The 19,676-nt window shown below is 40.2% G+C and overlaps 2 protein-coding genes across 3 annotated transcripts; one reads left to right on the top strand and one right to left on the bottom strand.

Annotated features, from left to right (window-relative positions):
- Window positions 1-1,578: 1,578 nt before the first annotated feature.
- LOC115748492 (putative disease resistance protein RGA4) lies at window positions 1,579-5,063 on the bottom strand. 2 transcript variants are annotated; one of them, XR_007198653.1, is made up of 3 exons: window positions 2,296-5,063; window positions 1,862-2,164; window positions 1,579-1,724 (listed from the first exon to the last, which is right to left on the bottom strand). XR_007198653.1 is itself a non-coding variant. In XM_030684994.2 (2 exons), exon 1 carries the CDS (start codon window positions 4,924-4,926, stop codon window positions 2,329-2,331), a length of 2,598 nt encoding a protein of 865 aa, XP_030540854.2. In that variant the 5' UTR covers window positions 4,927-5,063; the 3' UTR covers window positions 1,579-2,164; window positions 2,296-2,328. The 2 variants fall into 2 exon arrangements, 1 of the variants encoding a protein (XP_030540854.2); XM_030684994.2 differs by having other exon boundaries at window positions 1,579-2,164.
- Window positions 5,064-16,754: 11,691 nt separating this feature from the next.
- LOC115748491 lies at window positions 16,755-18,860 on the top strand. Its single transcript, XM_030684993.1, has one exon. It carries the CDS (start codon window positions 16,755-16,757, stop codon window positions 18,858-18,860), a length of 2,106 nt encoding a protein of 701 aa, XP_030540853.1.
- Window positions 18,861-19,676: the final 816 nt, after the last annotated feature.

Raw genomic sequence — 19,676 nt, 5'->3', positions numbered from 1 at the left:
TTTCTTTTTTCTTCTTCTTTGGCCGATCGCTAGTCACGGCGAAGGCTGGCGATCGGCCATAGGTAAGCTTGAGCGTCGTTAGAGGCCGGCAAGCTCGAAAGCCGCCTGTGGTCGCTCGTCGGGTGACGCCATGGCCGGCGACTATTTGAGGACAAGAAAAAGAAAGAAAAGAAGAAAAAGGAAAAAAGAAATGAAAAGAAAAACAAAACTTAAGAAAAATGAGAATTCAAATTAAAAGAACAAAATAAATATGATCAGAATGTGTGCAAGGAGGAAAATCAGAACAGATTTTCCGTATTCATTTTCAAGTTTCAGCTAAACATCGGAAAATATTGTTATTTTCCTAGAAAATGAGTTTCTAAAAATATTTTCCGGAAGCATCATGTTTTCCGTGAAACGAATGGAGCCTTAGACTCTAATTATGAGAAGTTCAAATATGACTCCGTAAGCACCCATAAACATCAACCGCTTGCAATCTTGTCCTCAAAGTGATGGTTGTAGTCAGGTTACCAGGAAAATCTCCCTAGTGCAAGGAGAATTCATTGATAAATCTTGACAAAAATTTGTCCTCCTTCACTCCCTAACTACTAACTAGAATTGATACTTAAAAGTGACGCCCGCTTGGAAGATGTCAATGCATATAAAAACTGACAGCTTTAAAAGTTCGACGGTTCGGAAGGAAATCAGAAGCTGTTGATGAAGCAATAACTTTCAGATATTCAGATATAATCCCGTAAGGGGAGATTACAAAAGCCATTCACTCTCTTAATACAAGCCCAAGACGAAAGAAGGAAACAAAAGACCAAAGAAGGAAACAACATAAGAGAGAAACAAAGGGAAGAAGTCAGATTTCTCCGCCACAAAAATCCAAAGTAGCTGCGATGAGTAAAATGCTGCTGCACCGTGGGAGAAGGCGTGGTTAGGTGCTTGCACGAACTGCTTGGTCGGGAGTATGCTTTTGCCATTCTGGTGAGACTCCACATTGCGTCCGTCACTGAGCAGTCGCTGCGTGAGGATTGCGGACTTGATGGCTTGGAAGATTTCGTGCTGGCAAAGTATTTGGTCGAAGAAAGCAAGATTATCACTGGAGGGTTCGTCAACAGTCCAGACAAACACCTGTAATGAAGAACGATACCTTGAGGAACAAGCTACATGTAATGCCACCAATTAGACTCGGCATGTTAAACGCCATCTTACCTGACAGAACGACTGTGATGGTTCTTGAGATCATAAACACATTAACTGCACGCAAAGAAAATGAACTTCAGACTCAGAGCAAGCATATGCGTCAGATTAAGGCGGAGAAACATAGTAAAGCCTCTAAGTAAAGGCATCGCTGGCAGCCACATTCATTGTATTTGCCAGGAATAGAATGAATCTCATGGAATTTGCCTGTGGAAAGTCTCCTGGAATGCACATCATCCGATCGTCTTACCCGGTTACAAGCGAGTGCCATGGAGACAGCGCCACGCATAAGCCCAGCCAACCAAATTGTGACCTGAACATATCAGAGTTAAATTAGGAAAATCCGTCATGCTGACTACCTCGTATGCAGGAATTTCCACAAGAAAATTATAATCTCCAACCTGCTGTCCCAAACCAATCTCTTCGTACTTTGACTTACCAGCCAAGTTGGATAAGAGTAAGATGGGAAAAACTAAGGCTGCTCTTCCAATCAGAACGAGGCCCCCCAGTGTACCGCTGAGCTTGATCGATCTCCAGGTCTGAAAATGAACGAATAGGAATGACGAAACATTAGGGAAACAGAAATCTGGTTCCCAGTATTCCATACGCAATTGATGAAAAGTTATTGATTCGACGTGAACACATTGCGATAAAGAAATTTCTGAGGGAAGCAAACCAGAAGCGGTTCTCCAAATAAACAGTTCTTCATTTCGTCTGTGAAAGTTTTCCTTGCAAGCTTCCAAATCATCGGACTGTGCAGGCATTGCACTCCTTGTGAAATCAAATATGCAGAGTTCACACTATATTTACAGCATGAGTCACGAGCCAGAATTAATGAGCTCGGAGTTGGATGAGAAGACGTATGAATTTTCTTTGTTTTTCTCGTACTTCTGGGAATAAAGCAAGCACCGAGTTTAGGGGCATCCCATTGAGGGCCATCCTGAAGGAACAGCGACATCCGTGTCAATGTTTCCACGCCCTGTAAATACCTGCATCCAAAGATTGAGTCCAAACTTTTCACTAATCTGTCCACGTCCCCCAATTGTATCAAGTACGAAATAATAATCGGAAAATAATTGGTCATGTAAATACAGGGAAAAAGTGGTCCACGTACCTAGAGAAAGAGAAGAGGAGAATTTCTAATCATAAGTGGCGTTCATAGTATTCGAGCTCGTAATCCATGCGTATGCCACCCTTAATCCTGTCCGGGTGCGCCCTTGCAAAGTTTTTCAACCTCTCCTCCAATTCTGGGCAACCTGCGATTCTTAGGCTAGTAAGGGATGGAAGCCTGAGCATTCCTTCAGGTACTGATGTCAATGAGGGACACCGGATGATTTCAAGCTTTTGAAGTGATTGAAGGCCCTCGATCTGCTCTGGTAAATCCTTCAGATTTAAGCACTTCTTGATAGAAAGATGCTCCAGATTGTTGACCGGTAGAAGCCACTGTGGGAGAGATGCTAGCTTGGGAACACCAAGGATGTCCACGGACCGGAGTTTCTCAAGTCCTTGCAAATCTAAGATGCCGTCTTTGGATAAATCAAGCTTCTCACAATTGGAAACAGACAGATCCATTAGTTTCAACAGATGTCGCATACTGCCTGACAGAGAAGTTAACTGAGGACATTCACTGATTTGAAGACGTTCAAGTGAAGAGAGACTTTGCAAACACTCCTCAGGCATACATTTCAGAGACTCCATCTGCGATATATCCAGACTCTTCAACTTATTAAGGCCAATCATCTGTGTAAAAAAGTCGAGGTTAACCTCCCTCAAACTCAATTCCTCAAGATGTGGAGTTTGTGGCATGGCTTTCAATTTTTTACAGTAACGGATCTCTAATTTCAACAGACTAGGAAATGGCGTTGTTGAAGTGGGGGATTGATCTGACTCAATGTCTTCCAATTCAGTGAGTCCCCAAAGCTCCAAAGACTTGAGGTGAGATAGTTGGCCCAGTTGAGAGATATGTTCTATTCTTCCACATCTCAGCAAGCGTACCTCGACTAAATTTGGCAAGGAATCCACACGGTTATCCATCATCCAACTTGGAAAGCTCTTTCCTTCGTATCCGCTGATCGTCAACTGCTGCAAATTTGAGTGCGGCCTCAATTCCTCCAACAGAGCTTCATCTGTAATTTCTGCATCATGAATATCGAGATAGTGCCATCCAAGTATCAAAGACTCCAGAGAACGCTTCCCTGCCAAGTTGGCCTCCCTGGATTCTTCTAATGCGTCTCTTGAGTGTCCCAAATTTTCTATGCTAAGGCTTCCACTGAGGTCATTAAGCCCTTTTAGCTCCCCAAGTCTACTATAACTCTTAGCAAGAGCTTTACCTTTGGGTAAAATGAAACGTGTTAGCCTATTCAGAGAACTCAAGTGCTCTAGTCCATGTGGCACATAACTAAGGCTATAACAATGATCTATGTCTAAATTCCGAAGGTTGACCAACTTCCCGATATCCCGTGGCAATTCTTCAAGGGCAGAACAACCTTGAAGATTAAGTGTTTGCAAATTATGCAATCTCGTAATGGAGTTAGGAAGCCTTTTGAGTTCATCATTGTGAGAGAGATCGAGATACGTGAGATGCGTCAACTTACAAATGGACCTTGGCACCTTCTTGACAATTGCTGCATGCAGATCGAAGATGCGCAACCTCTTGAAACTTTGAATGAGCTGGCATATATCTGCTTCACTTGTTAGTTTCCTTTGTTCCATCTCACGATATGTAGGCACAGAAAGAATTGTTCTCATTGAACTTGCTTTCAAGCGTGAGTTCATCGGTAGTTCACACATCAAATTGGAAATTAAACCATGAGATATATGACGAGTTGCTTCAAGTATGGAGTTTGGGTCATCCCCTGCCTTCCAACACTCAGACCCTGCAACTTTGCAGGCTAGATCATGCATTAAAGCAGGCATCTTACAAATCTCCTTGTTTGTGTCTGAATCTTTTCGAAAATCTTCGAAGAAGTTCTTCCAAAGTAGATCCATGAAATATCCATGAGCAATGTCTTCTAGATGCTGACTTCTCATTGATGGTTGGATAAATCCTCCTGCCACCCAAAGATTGATCAAAGTCTGCTTCTTTATCTCATAATCTTTGGGAAACAATGAACAAAATGCGAAACATTGTTTCAAATGTGAAGGAAGACGGTCATAACTCAGCCTAAGAACACTCATTATGCTATCTTCACGTTCGAACACTTGTGGGAGCTCATCTTCCAAAAAATGTGCCCATTCACTTGTTTCCGTAAGAAATAATATACTCCCAACAACACGAAGAACCAATGGAACCCCAGAGCATTTTTGAACTATCTTTCTGCCGTTTGCTAGCATGGCTGGGTCTGCTATCTCCTCTTTTTTCACACGAGTCATTTGGAGCAATAAATTAAGAGATGCATCTTCAGATAAGCCTTGAAGATAATGAGGCGCAGTAGTACCGGTGATCTTTGCAACCAAGGGAAGGCGTGTAGTTACAAGGATCTTGCTTCCTCTAGCACCTCCCAACAATAAAGTTTTCGAGCGCGACCATGTTTCCTGTTCTGCATTCCACAAATCATCTAAAACCAAGAGGTATGTCTTTCCATCAATCTCTCCCCTCAGTTCACTTTGCAACCAATCCATCGCAACCTCGGTTGGTTCTTTCTTCTTTGCACAAGCTATCATATCTTTCAGTATTTGTTTCATGTCGAAGTTATCAGAGACGCAAACCCACATTTTCAAGTTAAACTGTTTACTAACCATCTCATCATTATACACACACAGAGCAACAGCTGTTTTTCCAAGCCCCCCAATACCAACTATTGGAAGAATGGAAACGTCCTCTTTCACGTTTGAATCCAGTAAAAAATCCTTGACCTTCTTCTTATCATCATCTCTCCCTATAATGCCACTCTCACGAACAAAAGAATGCGTCTCTTCTCTCTTCCTCCGCAGTCTTTCCATTTGCGAATCCACAACGTGGTGCTTGTCCAGTGGGAAGTTCCTATCATGCACAATGGCTTGGATTCTCTCCCTCGCTGCCCTTATTTTGTTACTCATCTTCAATTGAAAAGCGAGCTGATTTGAACTTGAGAAAAATGTCCTTACCTCCGTGATCATTTCATTGCGGCCTCTCGGTTCTCGCCGCGTAGCTTCTATGTTGAACTCTTCAAGCACGTCCTGCGCTTCGTAGAAAGCTTCTTTCAGGGCATAGACCCAAGCTCGGACAGGGGAATACAGGTGGTATTTCTCTTCTGCATCGCTCAGTACAGCCTGAATCGTGGAGACTTCTTCCCAGAGCACCCTGAGTTCATCATTGAACCCCCAAAAATCGGCAGCCTCTCGTAGTGATGGAGTAACCAGAGTAGCAGTGATCGCACTAGCGATGCTCTCAATAGCTTCCATCGTTTTTGTTCTGTGTGTGTGGATCAGAAGATATTAGTCCACTCGTTCCAAGGCTAGAAACTTCCTAGAACGTGTATAAGAAGTTCATGTTGACGCTCACCTAAGACTGAAAAATCAAAATCCTGAACAAATCTAACTTTTTAACTTCTTTGACTGGCATGAGTTGTTGAGATAGGAATTCTCCATCATACACTAAAGCTCAAACCAGTAGAGCATATGGGAAGCCCCGAGGTCGGCTCCAATGTCCGCGATTGGTTTATCTAATGGAGCCTAATTATATGCTGTTGCTCAAGAATTATATCTATTTAACACGTATAGTTTTTGAACATGATAATCTTTTCAGAAGAAGCTAGCCCTTTTCATCTATTCATTTTTTGTTTCTTTTCAGGCTTTATCCCGGAACAGTTTTAAAAATCATTCCGCAACTCAGCTTGATTAGACAGGGGCTCATCCCAGATCTCCAAAAAGTTTATTAAACCTCAACTTTTACTCTTAATACCCGTGGAGAGCATTTGGAGAGGGTTAAGAAATTTCTAGTTTTTGGCTAATTCATGATTCACTGGATTTTGTTATAATTATCATTTAATTAAAGGTTTTGCTTAGTCCATATAATTGTTCAAAAAATCATCGATCTTAGTTTAAGGCTCCGTTCCCTAATTTTTTCACAGGATGGCAAGTCATCCGTTAAATTCTTGGGATGGACTTGAGGTATGACAAAGTTGACATTAGAGCTTAGATTATGAATGCATGGAATATTAGTTAGTTTTAGTTGGGGCATTGTTAAGGGTGAGCTGCTATAAGTTAGTGTATGTGTATATATACATATGCAATACATGTAATATTTGGCCTTATTTTGACCAAGTCAACCAAGGTGGTGGGACCCACTAGTATTAAAAAAAAAAAGAGCAGCTGGTGTCTCTTAGAGGAATCGGGAGTCTTCTATCACGCATAAGGAGAAGAAAAAGAGAACAGAAAGGGGAAAGGAAGAAAAGGAGAGAAAGAAGAGAAGAAAGAAGGAGAGAGGAGGAGAGGAAAAAAATCACGTGTGCGCGCCACCCGCCCCGAGCGCCTCGCCGTATTCATTTCACTACGTGTCGCAACGCTAGGTAAGGGCTCGCACCTCTCTCCCTCTCTATTGAAGTGATTTTTTTGGATTTAGGACAAAATTCGGATCTTGAGGGAAACTGAGTTGCTGTGTCCTATCTCATGGGCGATTGGCCATGTTTTTGCTTAGGAATGAAACTTTAGGATGTTGTGAAGCCGTAGGATTCGACGGATCACGATTTCGTGTTACGGTTTGCCCGGACCGAGCAATTCAAATCTGGTGCGCAGATTTACCGCGCGAACAGTGGACTTTGAGGGCTGTTTTCTTTAGTTTCTGTTTGTCGGTTGAGGTTGATCCTGTTGAGACTTTTGTAGTATGTTGAACAAGCTTCGCGTGGACAGTAAGATGGCTTGAAACGGAGTTCGGTGGAGGAAGATATGACCCGAGAGACTTCGACGCGTGCAGTGAACAGTACGCGACCAGAACTGTTGCGGCCGTTTTTGCTAATTTTCGAATAGATTCTAGTCAAGCCATGTTGGGGCTTTTGTAGTACATTAAAAGATCTTTCTTTAGACTGCAAGTTTGTCTAAATCGGAGCTTGGGTGAGAGAGTTACGGTCCATTTAAGCTAGTAGCGCAAGCTGCGCATGTCGGACAACATGCATGTCCGCTATAGGAGATCGTTTTGTTGATGCGTGGGTGTCGCTTTAGCGACAAATAAGCCTCTTTCATTCGAGTTATGCCTTTGGGTAGCATATTACTTAGTTTTTAATACCATTTTTCATATATTTGCTAGGATTTCGAACGTGTCGATCCGAGTAAGCTTTATATTTTGCTCCTGGCATTGTCGGGTGAGTGATACCATTTCTTCTTTGTATTTGTAAACTCATATTTCAAAAATGATAATACTAAGTATGTTATGATTGGAGAAAATAGCATTATTCGTTGCATAAAACAGGATCGAACAATTACTGTTGTTTTGTTGTAACCGATGCGGTTTGCGAACGATTTGTGCTACTGGTTTTGAGTTGATTCTGCTATATTCCGGTGATAAGGAGAATGTTGTTGTTTGATTTTGTAGTGCTCAAGATAGCCGTGAACCCGGTCGAAGGGTTTGTGGGTATGCGCATACTAGTTAGGATATCCTTGTGGGCCAAGCCACCGGCATTCTAGGTGGAGACCTTGCCAAGGGGGGAATCTTGGTCGTCTTTTGTCACGAGCGTTATACGTGACCATGGTTAGAATCTTGAGCATGAGATTGGCTAATGGATAGACCATTGGCATATGATTTGATGAGATTGGCTAATGGATAGACCATTGGCATATGATTTGATGAGATTAGTCAATGGAAAGACCATTGATTTATGCTTCGATGTTATTATCCGATATGGCTACTTTTGAAATGAATATATTATGCTAAGATAATATATAACTCGTTTTCATTATAAAGGTTTGATATGTTTTGAGCTTGAGGTAAATACCTTACATTTTGAATATTAAGTGTGCATAGTGACTGTTCGATCCGCTTCGAAGAAATGTATTACTCATCGAGCCGTGTTAGCTCACTCCTTCCATTTCATTGGTTTTCGGGTTCAATGAGTCGCCGATAAGACGTGAGAATAACGTTAACCGAAAGATTTTTGGGTAGGGGAATTTGTGCTACGTAGTGTACGTGGGTGTGTTGAGCTTTGGAGATAGCTCTTTTAATGAATGTATGTATAGGTTTGTTTGAGGATTTTAGAAAGCTCAGTTATTGTAAACGCACAATCTTTATATCGTATATATGTTGATATCAGGTTGAGTAGTGTTATATTTTGAGGCTGCATCCTATGTGACAAAGGATGGCCGTGTCATTGCCCCGTTCTTGTAGGAACCGGGATGTGACAATACACATAAGTACAGAGATTGTTTCCGTGATAACTAGAAAGTTCTATGCGTGTAGAGAAGTTCACTCTCCTTGCTAATCTTTTAAATTTATTAGCTTCCTATGGAAAAATGCTTCTATATTATTTCGATCTTTCTTTATTGTTGATGGTATCAATTACTTATTCCTAGACTTCATTTCGAGTATTTTGAGAATTGATCGGAGTTCGGGCGTGTTTTTTCTTGTACCTTAACAGAGAAGTTTGGAGCAAACTTATTGTAACTCAAGATGAAGCAAGATCAGAACATTGGACAAAATTTCGCAAGGGTCAAGATATTGTTAGTGGTTTGATTACTCTTGGAAAAATCTGCACGAATGTCTGGCAATTGCGGAATCGAAAGATCTAGCAGCTCTATTGTTGGATGAGTTAATTGGAACTTTGATGTCATACGAAGTTGACGTTGAACACTTAGATGTAGAGGAACTCGCGAAGTAAAAACCCATAACTCTTGTTGCGAAAAATGCGGGACAAGCGAATCAAATAATAGAAAGAAGGAAGGAAATAAATCGTGACACCGGATTTACACGATTCGTTCCGAATGTCTAGAGAAAATTGCCTCAAATGTCTCTTCCAATACTAGGCAATACCAAAACTTGCACGTTTATGGAACGTAGAATCCTATATTTGGGCATTTTATGTATGTTATTTCTTTTTCCGAAATATTGATGAGCCCAGCTTTTTTCGGATGGTGCCCATTTTCATAGTTTCATCACACGCTTTTCTTAGAAAGCAGTGCACATTCACATGCTCTCCTTAGTTAACGATGCACGTTCACGTGCATCTCCGAATTGTTTGGTAGCAACATCGAGTATTGAAATTGAATCTTGAGAATACAGAAAACTATCAAAGCTGTCTGGACAACTTTAGCGTCCAAGTTTGCATGGAAAAAAACTGTGTTCATTGTGAATGAAGTAGTATTAAAACTTACATAGTTTGTGTGAAAAAAAAAATCATATTTAGGTTCTGAAGTACCAATGTAGGTTGGGCTCATCAAAGCAAGCTGATGAAGATTTTTTTAACTTTAAATTTCAATATGTGGAATAGCAAAATAGCTCTTGAAGGTGGCGAATCTTCCCTTTTGGATTCCATTTTAGAATCGGAAGTTGGGACGTGGTATCTGTTTTCATGTGCCCAACTTGAAGGAGGCTAAATAGCCTACATATGTAAATCTCGGGGGCTATGTTTACACCATAAAGGTCATTCTCTAAGTCCAAATGACAGACGTTGATAGTTTCCCTAAGCATTCCTTATTTTGTCCGAAATGAGTGATCTTGAGTGTTGTTAAAGGATTTTGTTTTTTTTTTAATCTCTAAATGTTACGGTCAATTTGAGCCATTCATAATAAATGGAAGATTGACGTGAATTAATTCATGAAAATCTTATCACTTAATTAGCAGTAGAGGAAGGATTATCATGAAGCACAAAAGTTCCTTTTAGTCCAAGCAAAGCACCAAGAGTTTCCCAAAAGAATGCGTAAAGATAAGAGATATAATATTTGAAGACAACAAGTCTTTGTCACCTTTAAAGAAAATCATAAGATCACAAGAAAGAACAAGTAAACTAACTTGATTTGGTTATCAAATTATGTTCAACAGAAAGGCTTGGTTAGATCCGAGACTTTCCATCGATCACCTCAACTTAGTCGCTTACCCCCATAGCTACTGAAACTCCTCCAGGCCAACGCATGTAGCAAGAGGATATTTAGTTAGGATTTATTCTCTCACTATGAGTACCCCATCAATTCACCCATTAACCTATTAGTTGTACGTCACTAATAGCGAACCTCGATGTTATTGTAGAAAAACCCTCTTTATAAGCATCCAACCTCACTTAATCAGTTGAAGTCATTTAGTATATCGCATTGATTATCAAACCTAATATTACACATCTTAGATCAAATTAGAATGGTCATTTCATATACTATACATTAAATCATATGTTAATTTACTAATGGTCCCTCATTAATAAGCCAGTCACCTCATTTATTGCATAAAACTTGATATAGGCACCCCACATCAATTGTTGTACACAAACAAAATATAAGTGTATAACAACAACAACAATAATAATATTAATAAAAAAATCTAAACACTACTTGCAAGAACTCCCATGTCATCAATATAGTTAGGGCGACGCTATTTTCACCCCTTATATGGTTAAATCCACTCTCATTTACATCGGAAAGACAAATCTGCCATCAATTTTTCGATTGCGGTTTAAAGTGATGCCCCCCGCCCCCCAAAAAAAAAAAAAAAAAAAAAGAAAACACTGGTTCTTTTCTTCTATTTAGGATCGTCATCATAATTAAGCATTTCATATATTTTGTTCTTTAGCATATTAAAGAAAATGCATTCTCATATATTCCTTTTACATGCTCAGGAAAAAAAAAAAAGACATTATCCGATATAGTATATACTTGAAAATGTCTCTTTGTATAACAACTAATCTATTTTTCGTCCCTCTTATCTCAAAAGCTCACTATCGTGGTGAGATGCTTTTATACATAACATATAAAACCTTAGATGAATAATATATAGGAATTTTGACAAAATGAAGGTACTTTAAGCTTATATATGGAATTTTCTCGAAGCGAAATGTAGAAGTCTATCAAGAGTAGCCGTTTTTAATTGGGAACTAAACTCTTTCCTCAGAAACTTTCTGGAAAGCTTTCCTTTTTTCTTTTAGTTTCATTCTTTTTCTGTTCTTTATTTTTTTTGGGTGAAAGCCCACCTGCAGAATGAGTCGCTCTTAGCGGTTCATAGTTCATGGCCGAAACAAAAAATATCTTAACAGCGAAGCGAGCATAGAAATTAATTCTTAGATGGTATTTGTTATTCTACCATTTGCATTGCTTCAAATTTTGTATCATTCTTGCTTTGGTAAAATTCCGCAAAAGAAACATGGAAAATGCACGCTCAGGCTATTCATCTTCAGAAAAGCACAGAGCTTCTCTCTAACTAGTTGTGTAAGAAAGAACGAACCTGGCTAACAGTGGGCTGATTGACGGCCGACCAAAAAAGGTGAGGCCACAACCTAGGAGATGGCGAGTGAAGGCGATGAGACGACGTTGGCGAGACCGAGAGAAGAGACCAGATGGCGTCCGCAAAACAGTAGAGAGAGAAAGGTTGAGGGTGCCAGTGGAGAAAGTCGGGAGACTAGAGAGAGAGAACTAGAGATGATGTCGCCATCGGAATGAGCGTGTGGGGAAAAAGTAACTTGCGTTGCTTAGTCATGGCCTTTGATTTATTAGCGTATAAACACCCTTATAGTTGGGTGGCCGGCAGAATTGAGTGTCCATGAGCATACACATTGCAAGTGTGACATCAGTGTAAATTGGTTAATGAAGTGAAACAGAAGCTCCGATGGCCAAGTTTTGTTCGATCTTCGTCCGGGTCGGGTCATGCATACATGTGTTCATTTCGGGTATTATGAAGACCTGACCCATTGACACCCTATTGTTCTGTACATTAGCTATGACCATCTACTAACAAAATGATATCGGCGTTTATCGAGATCGCTCATGAAGAATTTCTTATACCGGCATCATAGGTCTATGGATTGCATAAGAGGAAGCATACTGTATTGATTAAGCATAACTATTGTCGAGTCGCGTGATTATATGTTAATTATGTACAAAGAGAAAGAAGTCTTGTTTCAAAAGGCAACTTGATGATTATTTAATTGAGTGGAAGCAGTGAGTAATTGTCACACACGGGGCTGGTTTTTAGGTAGAACTACCCAAGAATTAACCTTGCAAGGCTGGTTTTTAGGTATCGGGTAACTATCAAAGATAAGAGATATAATATTTGAAGACAACAAGTCTTTGTCACCTTTAAAGAAAATCATAAGATCACAAGAAAGCACAAGTAAACTAAATGTCTTCAACTGATTAAGTGAGGTTGGATGCTTATAAAGAGGGTTTTTCTACAATAACATCGAGGTTCGCTATTAGTGACGTACAACTAATAGGTTAATGGGTGAATTGATGGGGTACTCATAGTGAGAGAATAAATCCTAACTAAATATCCTCTTGCTACATGCGTTGGCCTGGAGGAGTTTCAGTAGCTATGGGGGTAAGCGACTAAGTTGAGGTGATCGATGGAAAGTCTCGGATCTAACCAAGCCTTTCTGTTGAACATAATTTGATAACCAAATCAAGTTAGTTTACTTGTGCTTTCTTGTGATCTTATGATTTTCTTTAAAGGTGACAAAGACTTGTTGTCTTCAAATATTATATCTCTTATCTTTGATAGTTACCCGATACCTAAAAACCAGCCTTGCAAGGTTAATTCTTGGGTAGTTCTACCTAAAAACCAGCCCCGTGTGTGACAATTACTCACTGCTTCCACTCAATTAAATAATCATCAAGTTGCCTTTTGAAACAAGACTTCTTTCTCTTTGTACATAATTAACATATAATCACGCGACTCGACAATAGTTATGCTTAATCAATACAGTATGCTTCCTCTTATGCAATCCATAGACCTATGATGCCGGTATAAGAAATTCTTCATGAGCGATCTCGATAAACGCCGATATCATTTTGTTAGTAGATGGTCATAGCTAATGTACAGAACAATAGGGTGTCAATGGGTCAGGTCTTCATAATACCCGAAATGAACACATGTATGCATGACCCGACCCGGACGAAGATCGAACAAAACTTGGCCATCGGAGCTTCTGTTTCACTTCATTAACCAATTTACACTGATGTCACACTTGCAATGTGTATGCTCATGGACACTCAATTCTGCCGGCCACCCAACTATAAGGGTGTTTATACGCTAATAAATCAAAGGCCATGACTAAGCAACGCAAGTTACTTTTTCCCCACACGCTCATTCCGATGGCGACATCATCTCTAGTTCTCTCTCTCTAGTCTCCCGACTTTCTCCACTGGCACCCTCAACCTTTCTCTCTCTACTGTTTTGCGGACGCCATCTGGTCTCTTCTCTCGGTCTCGCCAACGTCGTCTCATCGCCTTCACTCGCCATCTCCTAGGTTGTGGCCTCACCTTTTTTGGTCGGCCGTCAATCAGCCCACTGTTAGCCAGGTTCGTTCTTTCTTACACAACTAGTTAGAGAGAAGCTCTGTGCTTTTCTGAAGATGAATAGCCTGAGCGTGCATTTTCCATGTTTCTTTTGCGGAATTTTACCAAAGCAAGAATGATACAAAATTTGAAGCAATGCAAATGGTAGAATAACAAATACCATCTAAGAATTAATTTCTATGCTCGCTTCGCTGTTAAGATATTTTTTGTTTCGGCCATGAACTATGAACCGCTAAGAGCGACTCATTCTGCAGGTGGGCTTTCACCCAAAAAAAATAAAGAACAGAAAAAGAATGAAACTAAAAGAAAAAAGGAAAGCTTTCCAGAAAGTTTCTGAGGAAAGAGTTTAGTTCCCAATTAAAAACGGCTACTCTTGATAGACTTCTACATTTCGCTTCGAGAAAATTCCATATATAAGCTTGAAGTACCTTCATTTTGTCAAAATTCCTATATATTATTCATCTAAGGTTTTATATGTTATGTATAAAAGCATCTCACCACGATAGTGAGCTTTTGAGATAAGAGGGACGAAAAATAGATTAGTTGTTATACAAAGAGACATTTTCAAGTATATACTATATCGGATAATGTCTTTTTTTTTTTCCTGAGCATGTAAAAGGAATATATGAGAATGCATTTTCTTTAATATGCTAAAGAACAAAATATATGAAATGCTTAATTATGATGACGATCCTAAATAGAAGAAAAGAACCAGTGTTTTCTTTTTCTTTTTTCCTTTTTTTTGGGGGGGGGGCGGGGGCATCACTTTAAACTGCAATCGAAAAATTGATGGCAGATTTGTCTTTCCGATGTAAATGAGAGTGGATTTAACCATATAAGGGGTGAAAATAGCGTCGCCCTAACTATATTGATGACATGGGAGTTCTTGCAAGTAGTGTTTAGATTTTTTTATTAATATTATTATTGTTGTTGTTGTTATACACTTATATTTTGTTTGTGTACAACAATTGATGTGGGGTGCCTATATCAAGTTTTATGCAATAAATGAGGTGACTGGCTTATTAATGAGGGACCATTAGTAAATTAACATATGATTTAATGTATAGTATATGAAATGACCATTCTAATTTGATCTAAGATGTGTAATATTAGGTTTGATAATCAATGCGATATACTAAATGACTTCAACTGATTAAGTGAGGTTGGATGCTTATAAAGAGGGTTTTTCTACAATAACATCGAGGTTCGCCATTAACTAATAGGTCAGTATTTTAACTTTCAACATATATATATCGTTGAGGAGATATCCTAAGCATTTTGCGGAAGAATTAGCATCACGCAGAAGTAACTTATAGGTGAGATATGATAGAGAGGGCATGAGAGGAGGAGCGAGCAATTTTAGGGAACTTGGATGACCAATGGCTGGTGAGGGATACCGAATCACTTGTTGGAGAGTCATTGCCGAGGCCAAACTGATGTCCAGATGTTTAGAAGTCAGATAAACACCCGTTAATGAGTGAATTGATGGGGTAATCATAGTGAGAGAATCAATCCTAACTAAATATCCTCTTGCTACATGCGTTGGCCTGGAGGAGTTTCAGTGGCTATGGGGGTAAGCGACCGAGTTGAGGTGATCAATGGACAGTCTCGGATCTAACCAAGCCTTTCTGTTGAACCTAATTTGATACCCAAATCAAGTTAATTTACTTGTGCTTTCTTGTGATCTTATGATTTTCTTTAAAGGTGACATGTCTTCCAATATTATATCTCTTATCTTTACATATTCTTTGGAAAACTCTATTGGAGCTTTGCCTGGACTAAAAGGAGCTTTGTGCTTCATAATAGTCCTTCCTCTTCTGCCAATTAGTGTTGACATCTGATTCTTCCTCACTTTTATTTTAGAAAATTAATTAAAAATAGCTAAAAAATTATAAATTTGCAAAATCAACTTTGCCTAGCCTTAGGAGCCAATTTTGAACAAAAAATATATTTTGGAATTTTTATTTTTTAGGATTTATTTTATTATAAAAATAACCAAAAAATAAGAAAAATAGCATTCATGGTCAGAAAAATACACAAAAATAGTCCATTTTTTTTAGTTCTCTCTTCACTTTGGTCATTTTAAATTTCAAAATTGCGATTTGGATCATTATGTTCCTTCATAAGCATAAATTCGAATTGAGCTAAAAAGTTCCATGTCGGGTCTCTTAATTTTCAATTTCCACTTTTTACAAGCTATGGCATTAGTATCTAGAGTCTTGAATTGCAATTGGGTCCATTTGCTTAACAATTTGTTCAATTTTAACTCAAAGGACTTAGTTACACATTTATTTTTCAATTTAGTCCCCGGTTTCGTAAAAAATGAAATTAAAATTTTCCTAAAGACACCCATAAAAAATTAAAACCCACTACTCTGCGGTTCTCATTATTCCGAATCCAATGGTAGGTTTAAATTGAGCTGATTCATTTATATAGGCTTTGCATTTGTGAAACGGGGGTTCCGCTGCGTATGTTTGTGGGATGATGTTCTCAATTGATCATAAGTTTAAATTATCGTAGTCATAAGAGTCATGCATCTCGTAAGTCTAGTGATAAACCCTGTACAAACCTTCCCACAAAAGACAAAGAGGAAATTCAAATTCAAGCCCGTCAATATATCTAGTAGATACAAGTCTACTTCACTTAAAAGTTTACATCAGTGAGTTATGGGCCAACTTTGATATATTAATTGCTCCTCATTACATCAATTCTTCTATGTTGGACTTCTCTTACACGACGCACTGTCAGCAGGAGATACAAGTCTTTTATTTTTTCTTCTTTCCCCTTCTTTTTGTATTCTTCTTCCTTTCCCTCTCTGTTCGTGCCCTTTCTTCCCTCTATATTTCTGATGGTAAGCCCTCTTTGACCACGCGAACTTCAGTTGTGCTCCGTGCTTAACCTCAGCTCGAGTCCCGTTGCTTCTAACTCCTTTATAGCTACGCGTTGCTTGACACTCGGTTGCCTGAAGCAGGACGTCCCCTTCCTATCTGATCGAATATAAATTTCAAGGTATTAGCGACCCTCATGCCCTCAATAGTCACATTTTCCGCCGTTGTTTCCTTGCTGCAATACTCGTGCTGACTAAAAGATTTCCTTCCAGTATCTGGGGAGACGGTGAGGAAAAGTTGGGAAATATGCAAACCGTTACGAGAGTCGCGGCGTTATGGATGGAAATGAATATCCAAGTGGCGGTCCTCGCCAGCTTATTTCTGCAAGTCTTTCTCATTTTTATTGCTCCCATTCGGAAGAAGTATTCAAGCTCGTGGATCTTGACGCCCATCTGGCTTGCTTACTTGCTTGCCGACTTGGTCGTGGACTATGCCCTTGGACTCATTTCCAGAGCCCAAGTCGCTGGTGGTGCTTCAGACTCCAAGGGTGATGCATATGGCGACGTTTTGGCATTTTGGGCTCCATTTCTTCTGCTACATCTCGGAGGACCGGACACCATAACCGCTTTCGCACTCGAGGATAATGAGCTGTGGCGTAGGCACTTGCTTAATCTGTTATTCCAGCTAGGTGCTGCAGGCTATGTATTTTATCAATCCTTCCCCAGTAGCAAGCTAGCTGTCCCAACAGTCCTCATGTTTATTGGTGGAACGATTAAATACATAGAGCGAACACATGCTCTGCATCTCGCCAGCTTCAGTAAATTCCGGGACTCCGTGCTCCCACCCGCTGATCCTGGGCCGAACTATGCCAAGCTCGTGGAAGGATACGTTACCACCAAGATATTGGCCATGGTGCCGGAGTCCAAATCCCAATTGGTTAATGTTGCAGAGGAAGATGGAAAAGATTTGGACGACAAAGAAGTGATAAAGGAGGCGTTTTCTTACTTCAAAACCTTCAGAGGCCTCCTTGTGGATGTCATCTTCAGCTTCCAAGAACGCAATGGCAGCAAGCAGTTCTTCATGTGCAGAACCGCGAAGGATGCTTTTCGGGTCATTGAGGCAGAGCTCAACTTCTTTTATGATGTTCTTTATACCAAGGCTGACATTGTTCACCGTCAACTGGGGTACGCTTTCCGAGCTATCTCAATTGTCTTCATTGTTTCTGCTTTAGCAAGTTTCTATTTCCTGAGCAAGCATGGTTTTCACGAAAATGATATGCGGATTACATACACCTTGCTACTTGGAGCTATTGGCCTGGAATTTGTAGCTCTTGTTAGGCTCATTTGCTCTGACTGGACAATTGCATGCATAGCAACATCCGAGGAACAGGGTAGATCGGACCAAGAACAAAAAAAGGGACATTTTAGAAGTTTATTTATATATATGGGGAGCAACTTCATCAATTTCCTGCTCAAATTCAAATCTGAACGTTCACCATTTGCATTGCATATACTACATGCTAGATGGTCTAAATCTATCTTCCAGTACAATTTCTTGGAAACCCAGCTGAAAAAGTGCCCAAACCGGATTGAGAAACTCCTTGGTTTCTTATCTCTGAAGGAATTTGTTGATGACTGGAAGTTCAAAAAAGTAGAACAATTCAGTGAAAAATTAGGGGAACTGATTTTTGATAAGCTGAAACGGAAGGCACGTTGGGGAAGCACAGATGAGATTTGTGGTTCTCGAGGTAAATGGGCTCTGGAGCATAATGATTCACGGGATAAATGCAAAAAATTGCTTCGGTTCGTCTGCGATGTTGATTATGGGAAGAGCCTTTTACTGTGGCACATCGCCACCGAACTCTGTTACAACACCGATGAAAGTGCCACCGACCCTGATGAAAGCGCCACCGGGTGCTGTTGCAACACTGATCAAAGTACGAACGACCCCCGTAAAACCTGTAAGGTCTTGTCAGATTACATGATTTATCTTATGATCAAACAACCTGGTATGATGTCTGGAGTGGCTGGGATTGGCCAAATAAGGTTTCGAGACACTTGTGCTGAGGCAGACAGGTTCTTCGAAGAAAATATCTTTCGAAAGAGGAATACGAGCAAAAGGAATGCCTGCCGAATTCTACTTTCTGTTCCTACAGAAAAAGATCCAGCTGTGGTAAAAGGAGACAGAAGCAAATCTGTGCTCTTTGATGCGTGTATTCTCGCTAAAGAGCTGCAGAAATTTCAGCACAAGACGTGGGAAATCCTGAGCGAAGTTTGGGTCGAATTGCTGGGGTACGCCGCAATTCATTGCCAACCGTTCATGCATGCTCAGCAACTTAGCAAAGGGGGAGAACTTCTCACCTTGGTTTGGTTATTGATGGTACAACTTGGCTTGAGCGAACAATTTCAAATTGAAGATGGTCACCTTTCAGCTCGGGCGTACTGAGGGACAGTTGCCGAGTCGGCAAAAGATGAGGCTCCTATGTGCAAATTCCATTGAAAATCTCATGGTAGGAGTCTCACTTTGATCATACCTGTGTTTCGTTTCTTCTTGTGATAAGCGTGCTTATTTGCTCCGACTGCACAATGCTAAGTGTACTTACCTTAGAACTCTAGCTGTTCAGTTTCTCTAATATCCTGCTTTTCTGTGCATTTCTTCGGACCAAAATGAGAGAAACTCATACAAATTCCATCCAATTGCATTGAGTTAATATTTGCATCGCCAGTTTAATGTTGTACCGGTAATAGAAACTCACATTTTCAAGTCGAAATAAGAGATTATGTGTTGCCTCGTCTGAGACATATTCTCGTATAAAAGGAAAGTAATTGGTGTGTTACTCATTGCGCTACTCTGATTTAAGTCGAAAGACATTGCAGTTGAATATGCCTTGCTATCTATCACACGCACATGCGCATAGAGTGATCATTGCATGTGCTTGCCTCCTCGTTCGCATGCACAGAATCGAACACAGGACGTTTGGTAATAATCGCGTGAGAAAATACCGGAAATCTCTCACATTAGAAGCAGCCATGGGACAACACATTCAGAAGCAATCTCATAAGGGAAGATGTGGAGTGCAGGGGAAAGGAAGAGAGGTCCAAAAATATGAGAGGCACAGATGTACTGCACAGTGATTTGCTGTAATCTCCTAGTGCAAACCAGGCCAACCCATGTGAGCCCGACCACTCAAGTGTTAGGCGGACGAAGAAATGGCCAGCGAGAACATTGACGAAGACGCAAGGAAGATGAACAGAGTGAAAA

This window comes from Rhodamnia argentea, chromosome 6 (assembly GCF_020921035.1).
Source record: "Rhodamnia argentea isolate NSW1041297 chromosome 6, ASM2092103v1, whole genome shotgun sequence".
NCBI classification, from domain to species: Eukaryota; Viridiplantae; Streptophyta; class Magnoliopsida; order Myrtales; family Myrtaceae; genus Rhodamnia; species Rhodamnia argentea.
The sequence above is the reverse complement of the archived record's forward strand: the minus strand, read 5'-3'. Positions and strand labels throughout refer to the sequence as shown.

Excerpts from the sequence above, each read along its gene's own strand:
- LOC115748491 (XM_030684993.1), top strand. The coding sequence starts at position 16,755 with ATGGAAATGAATATCCAAGTGGCGGTCCTCGCCAGCTTATTTCTGCAA.
- LOC115748492 (XM_030684994.2), bottom strand. The coding sequence starts at position 4,926 with ATGGTTAGTAAACAGTTTAACTTGAAAATGTGGGTTTGCGTCTCTGAT.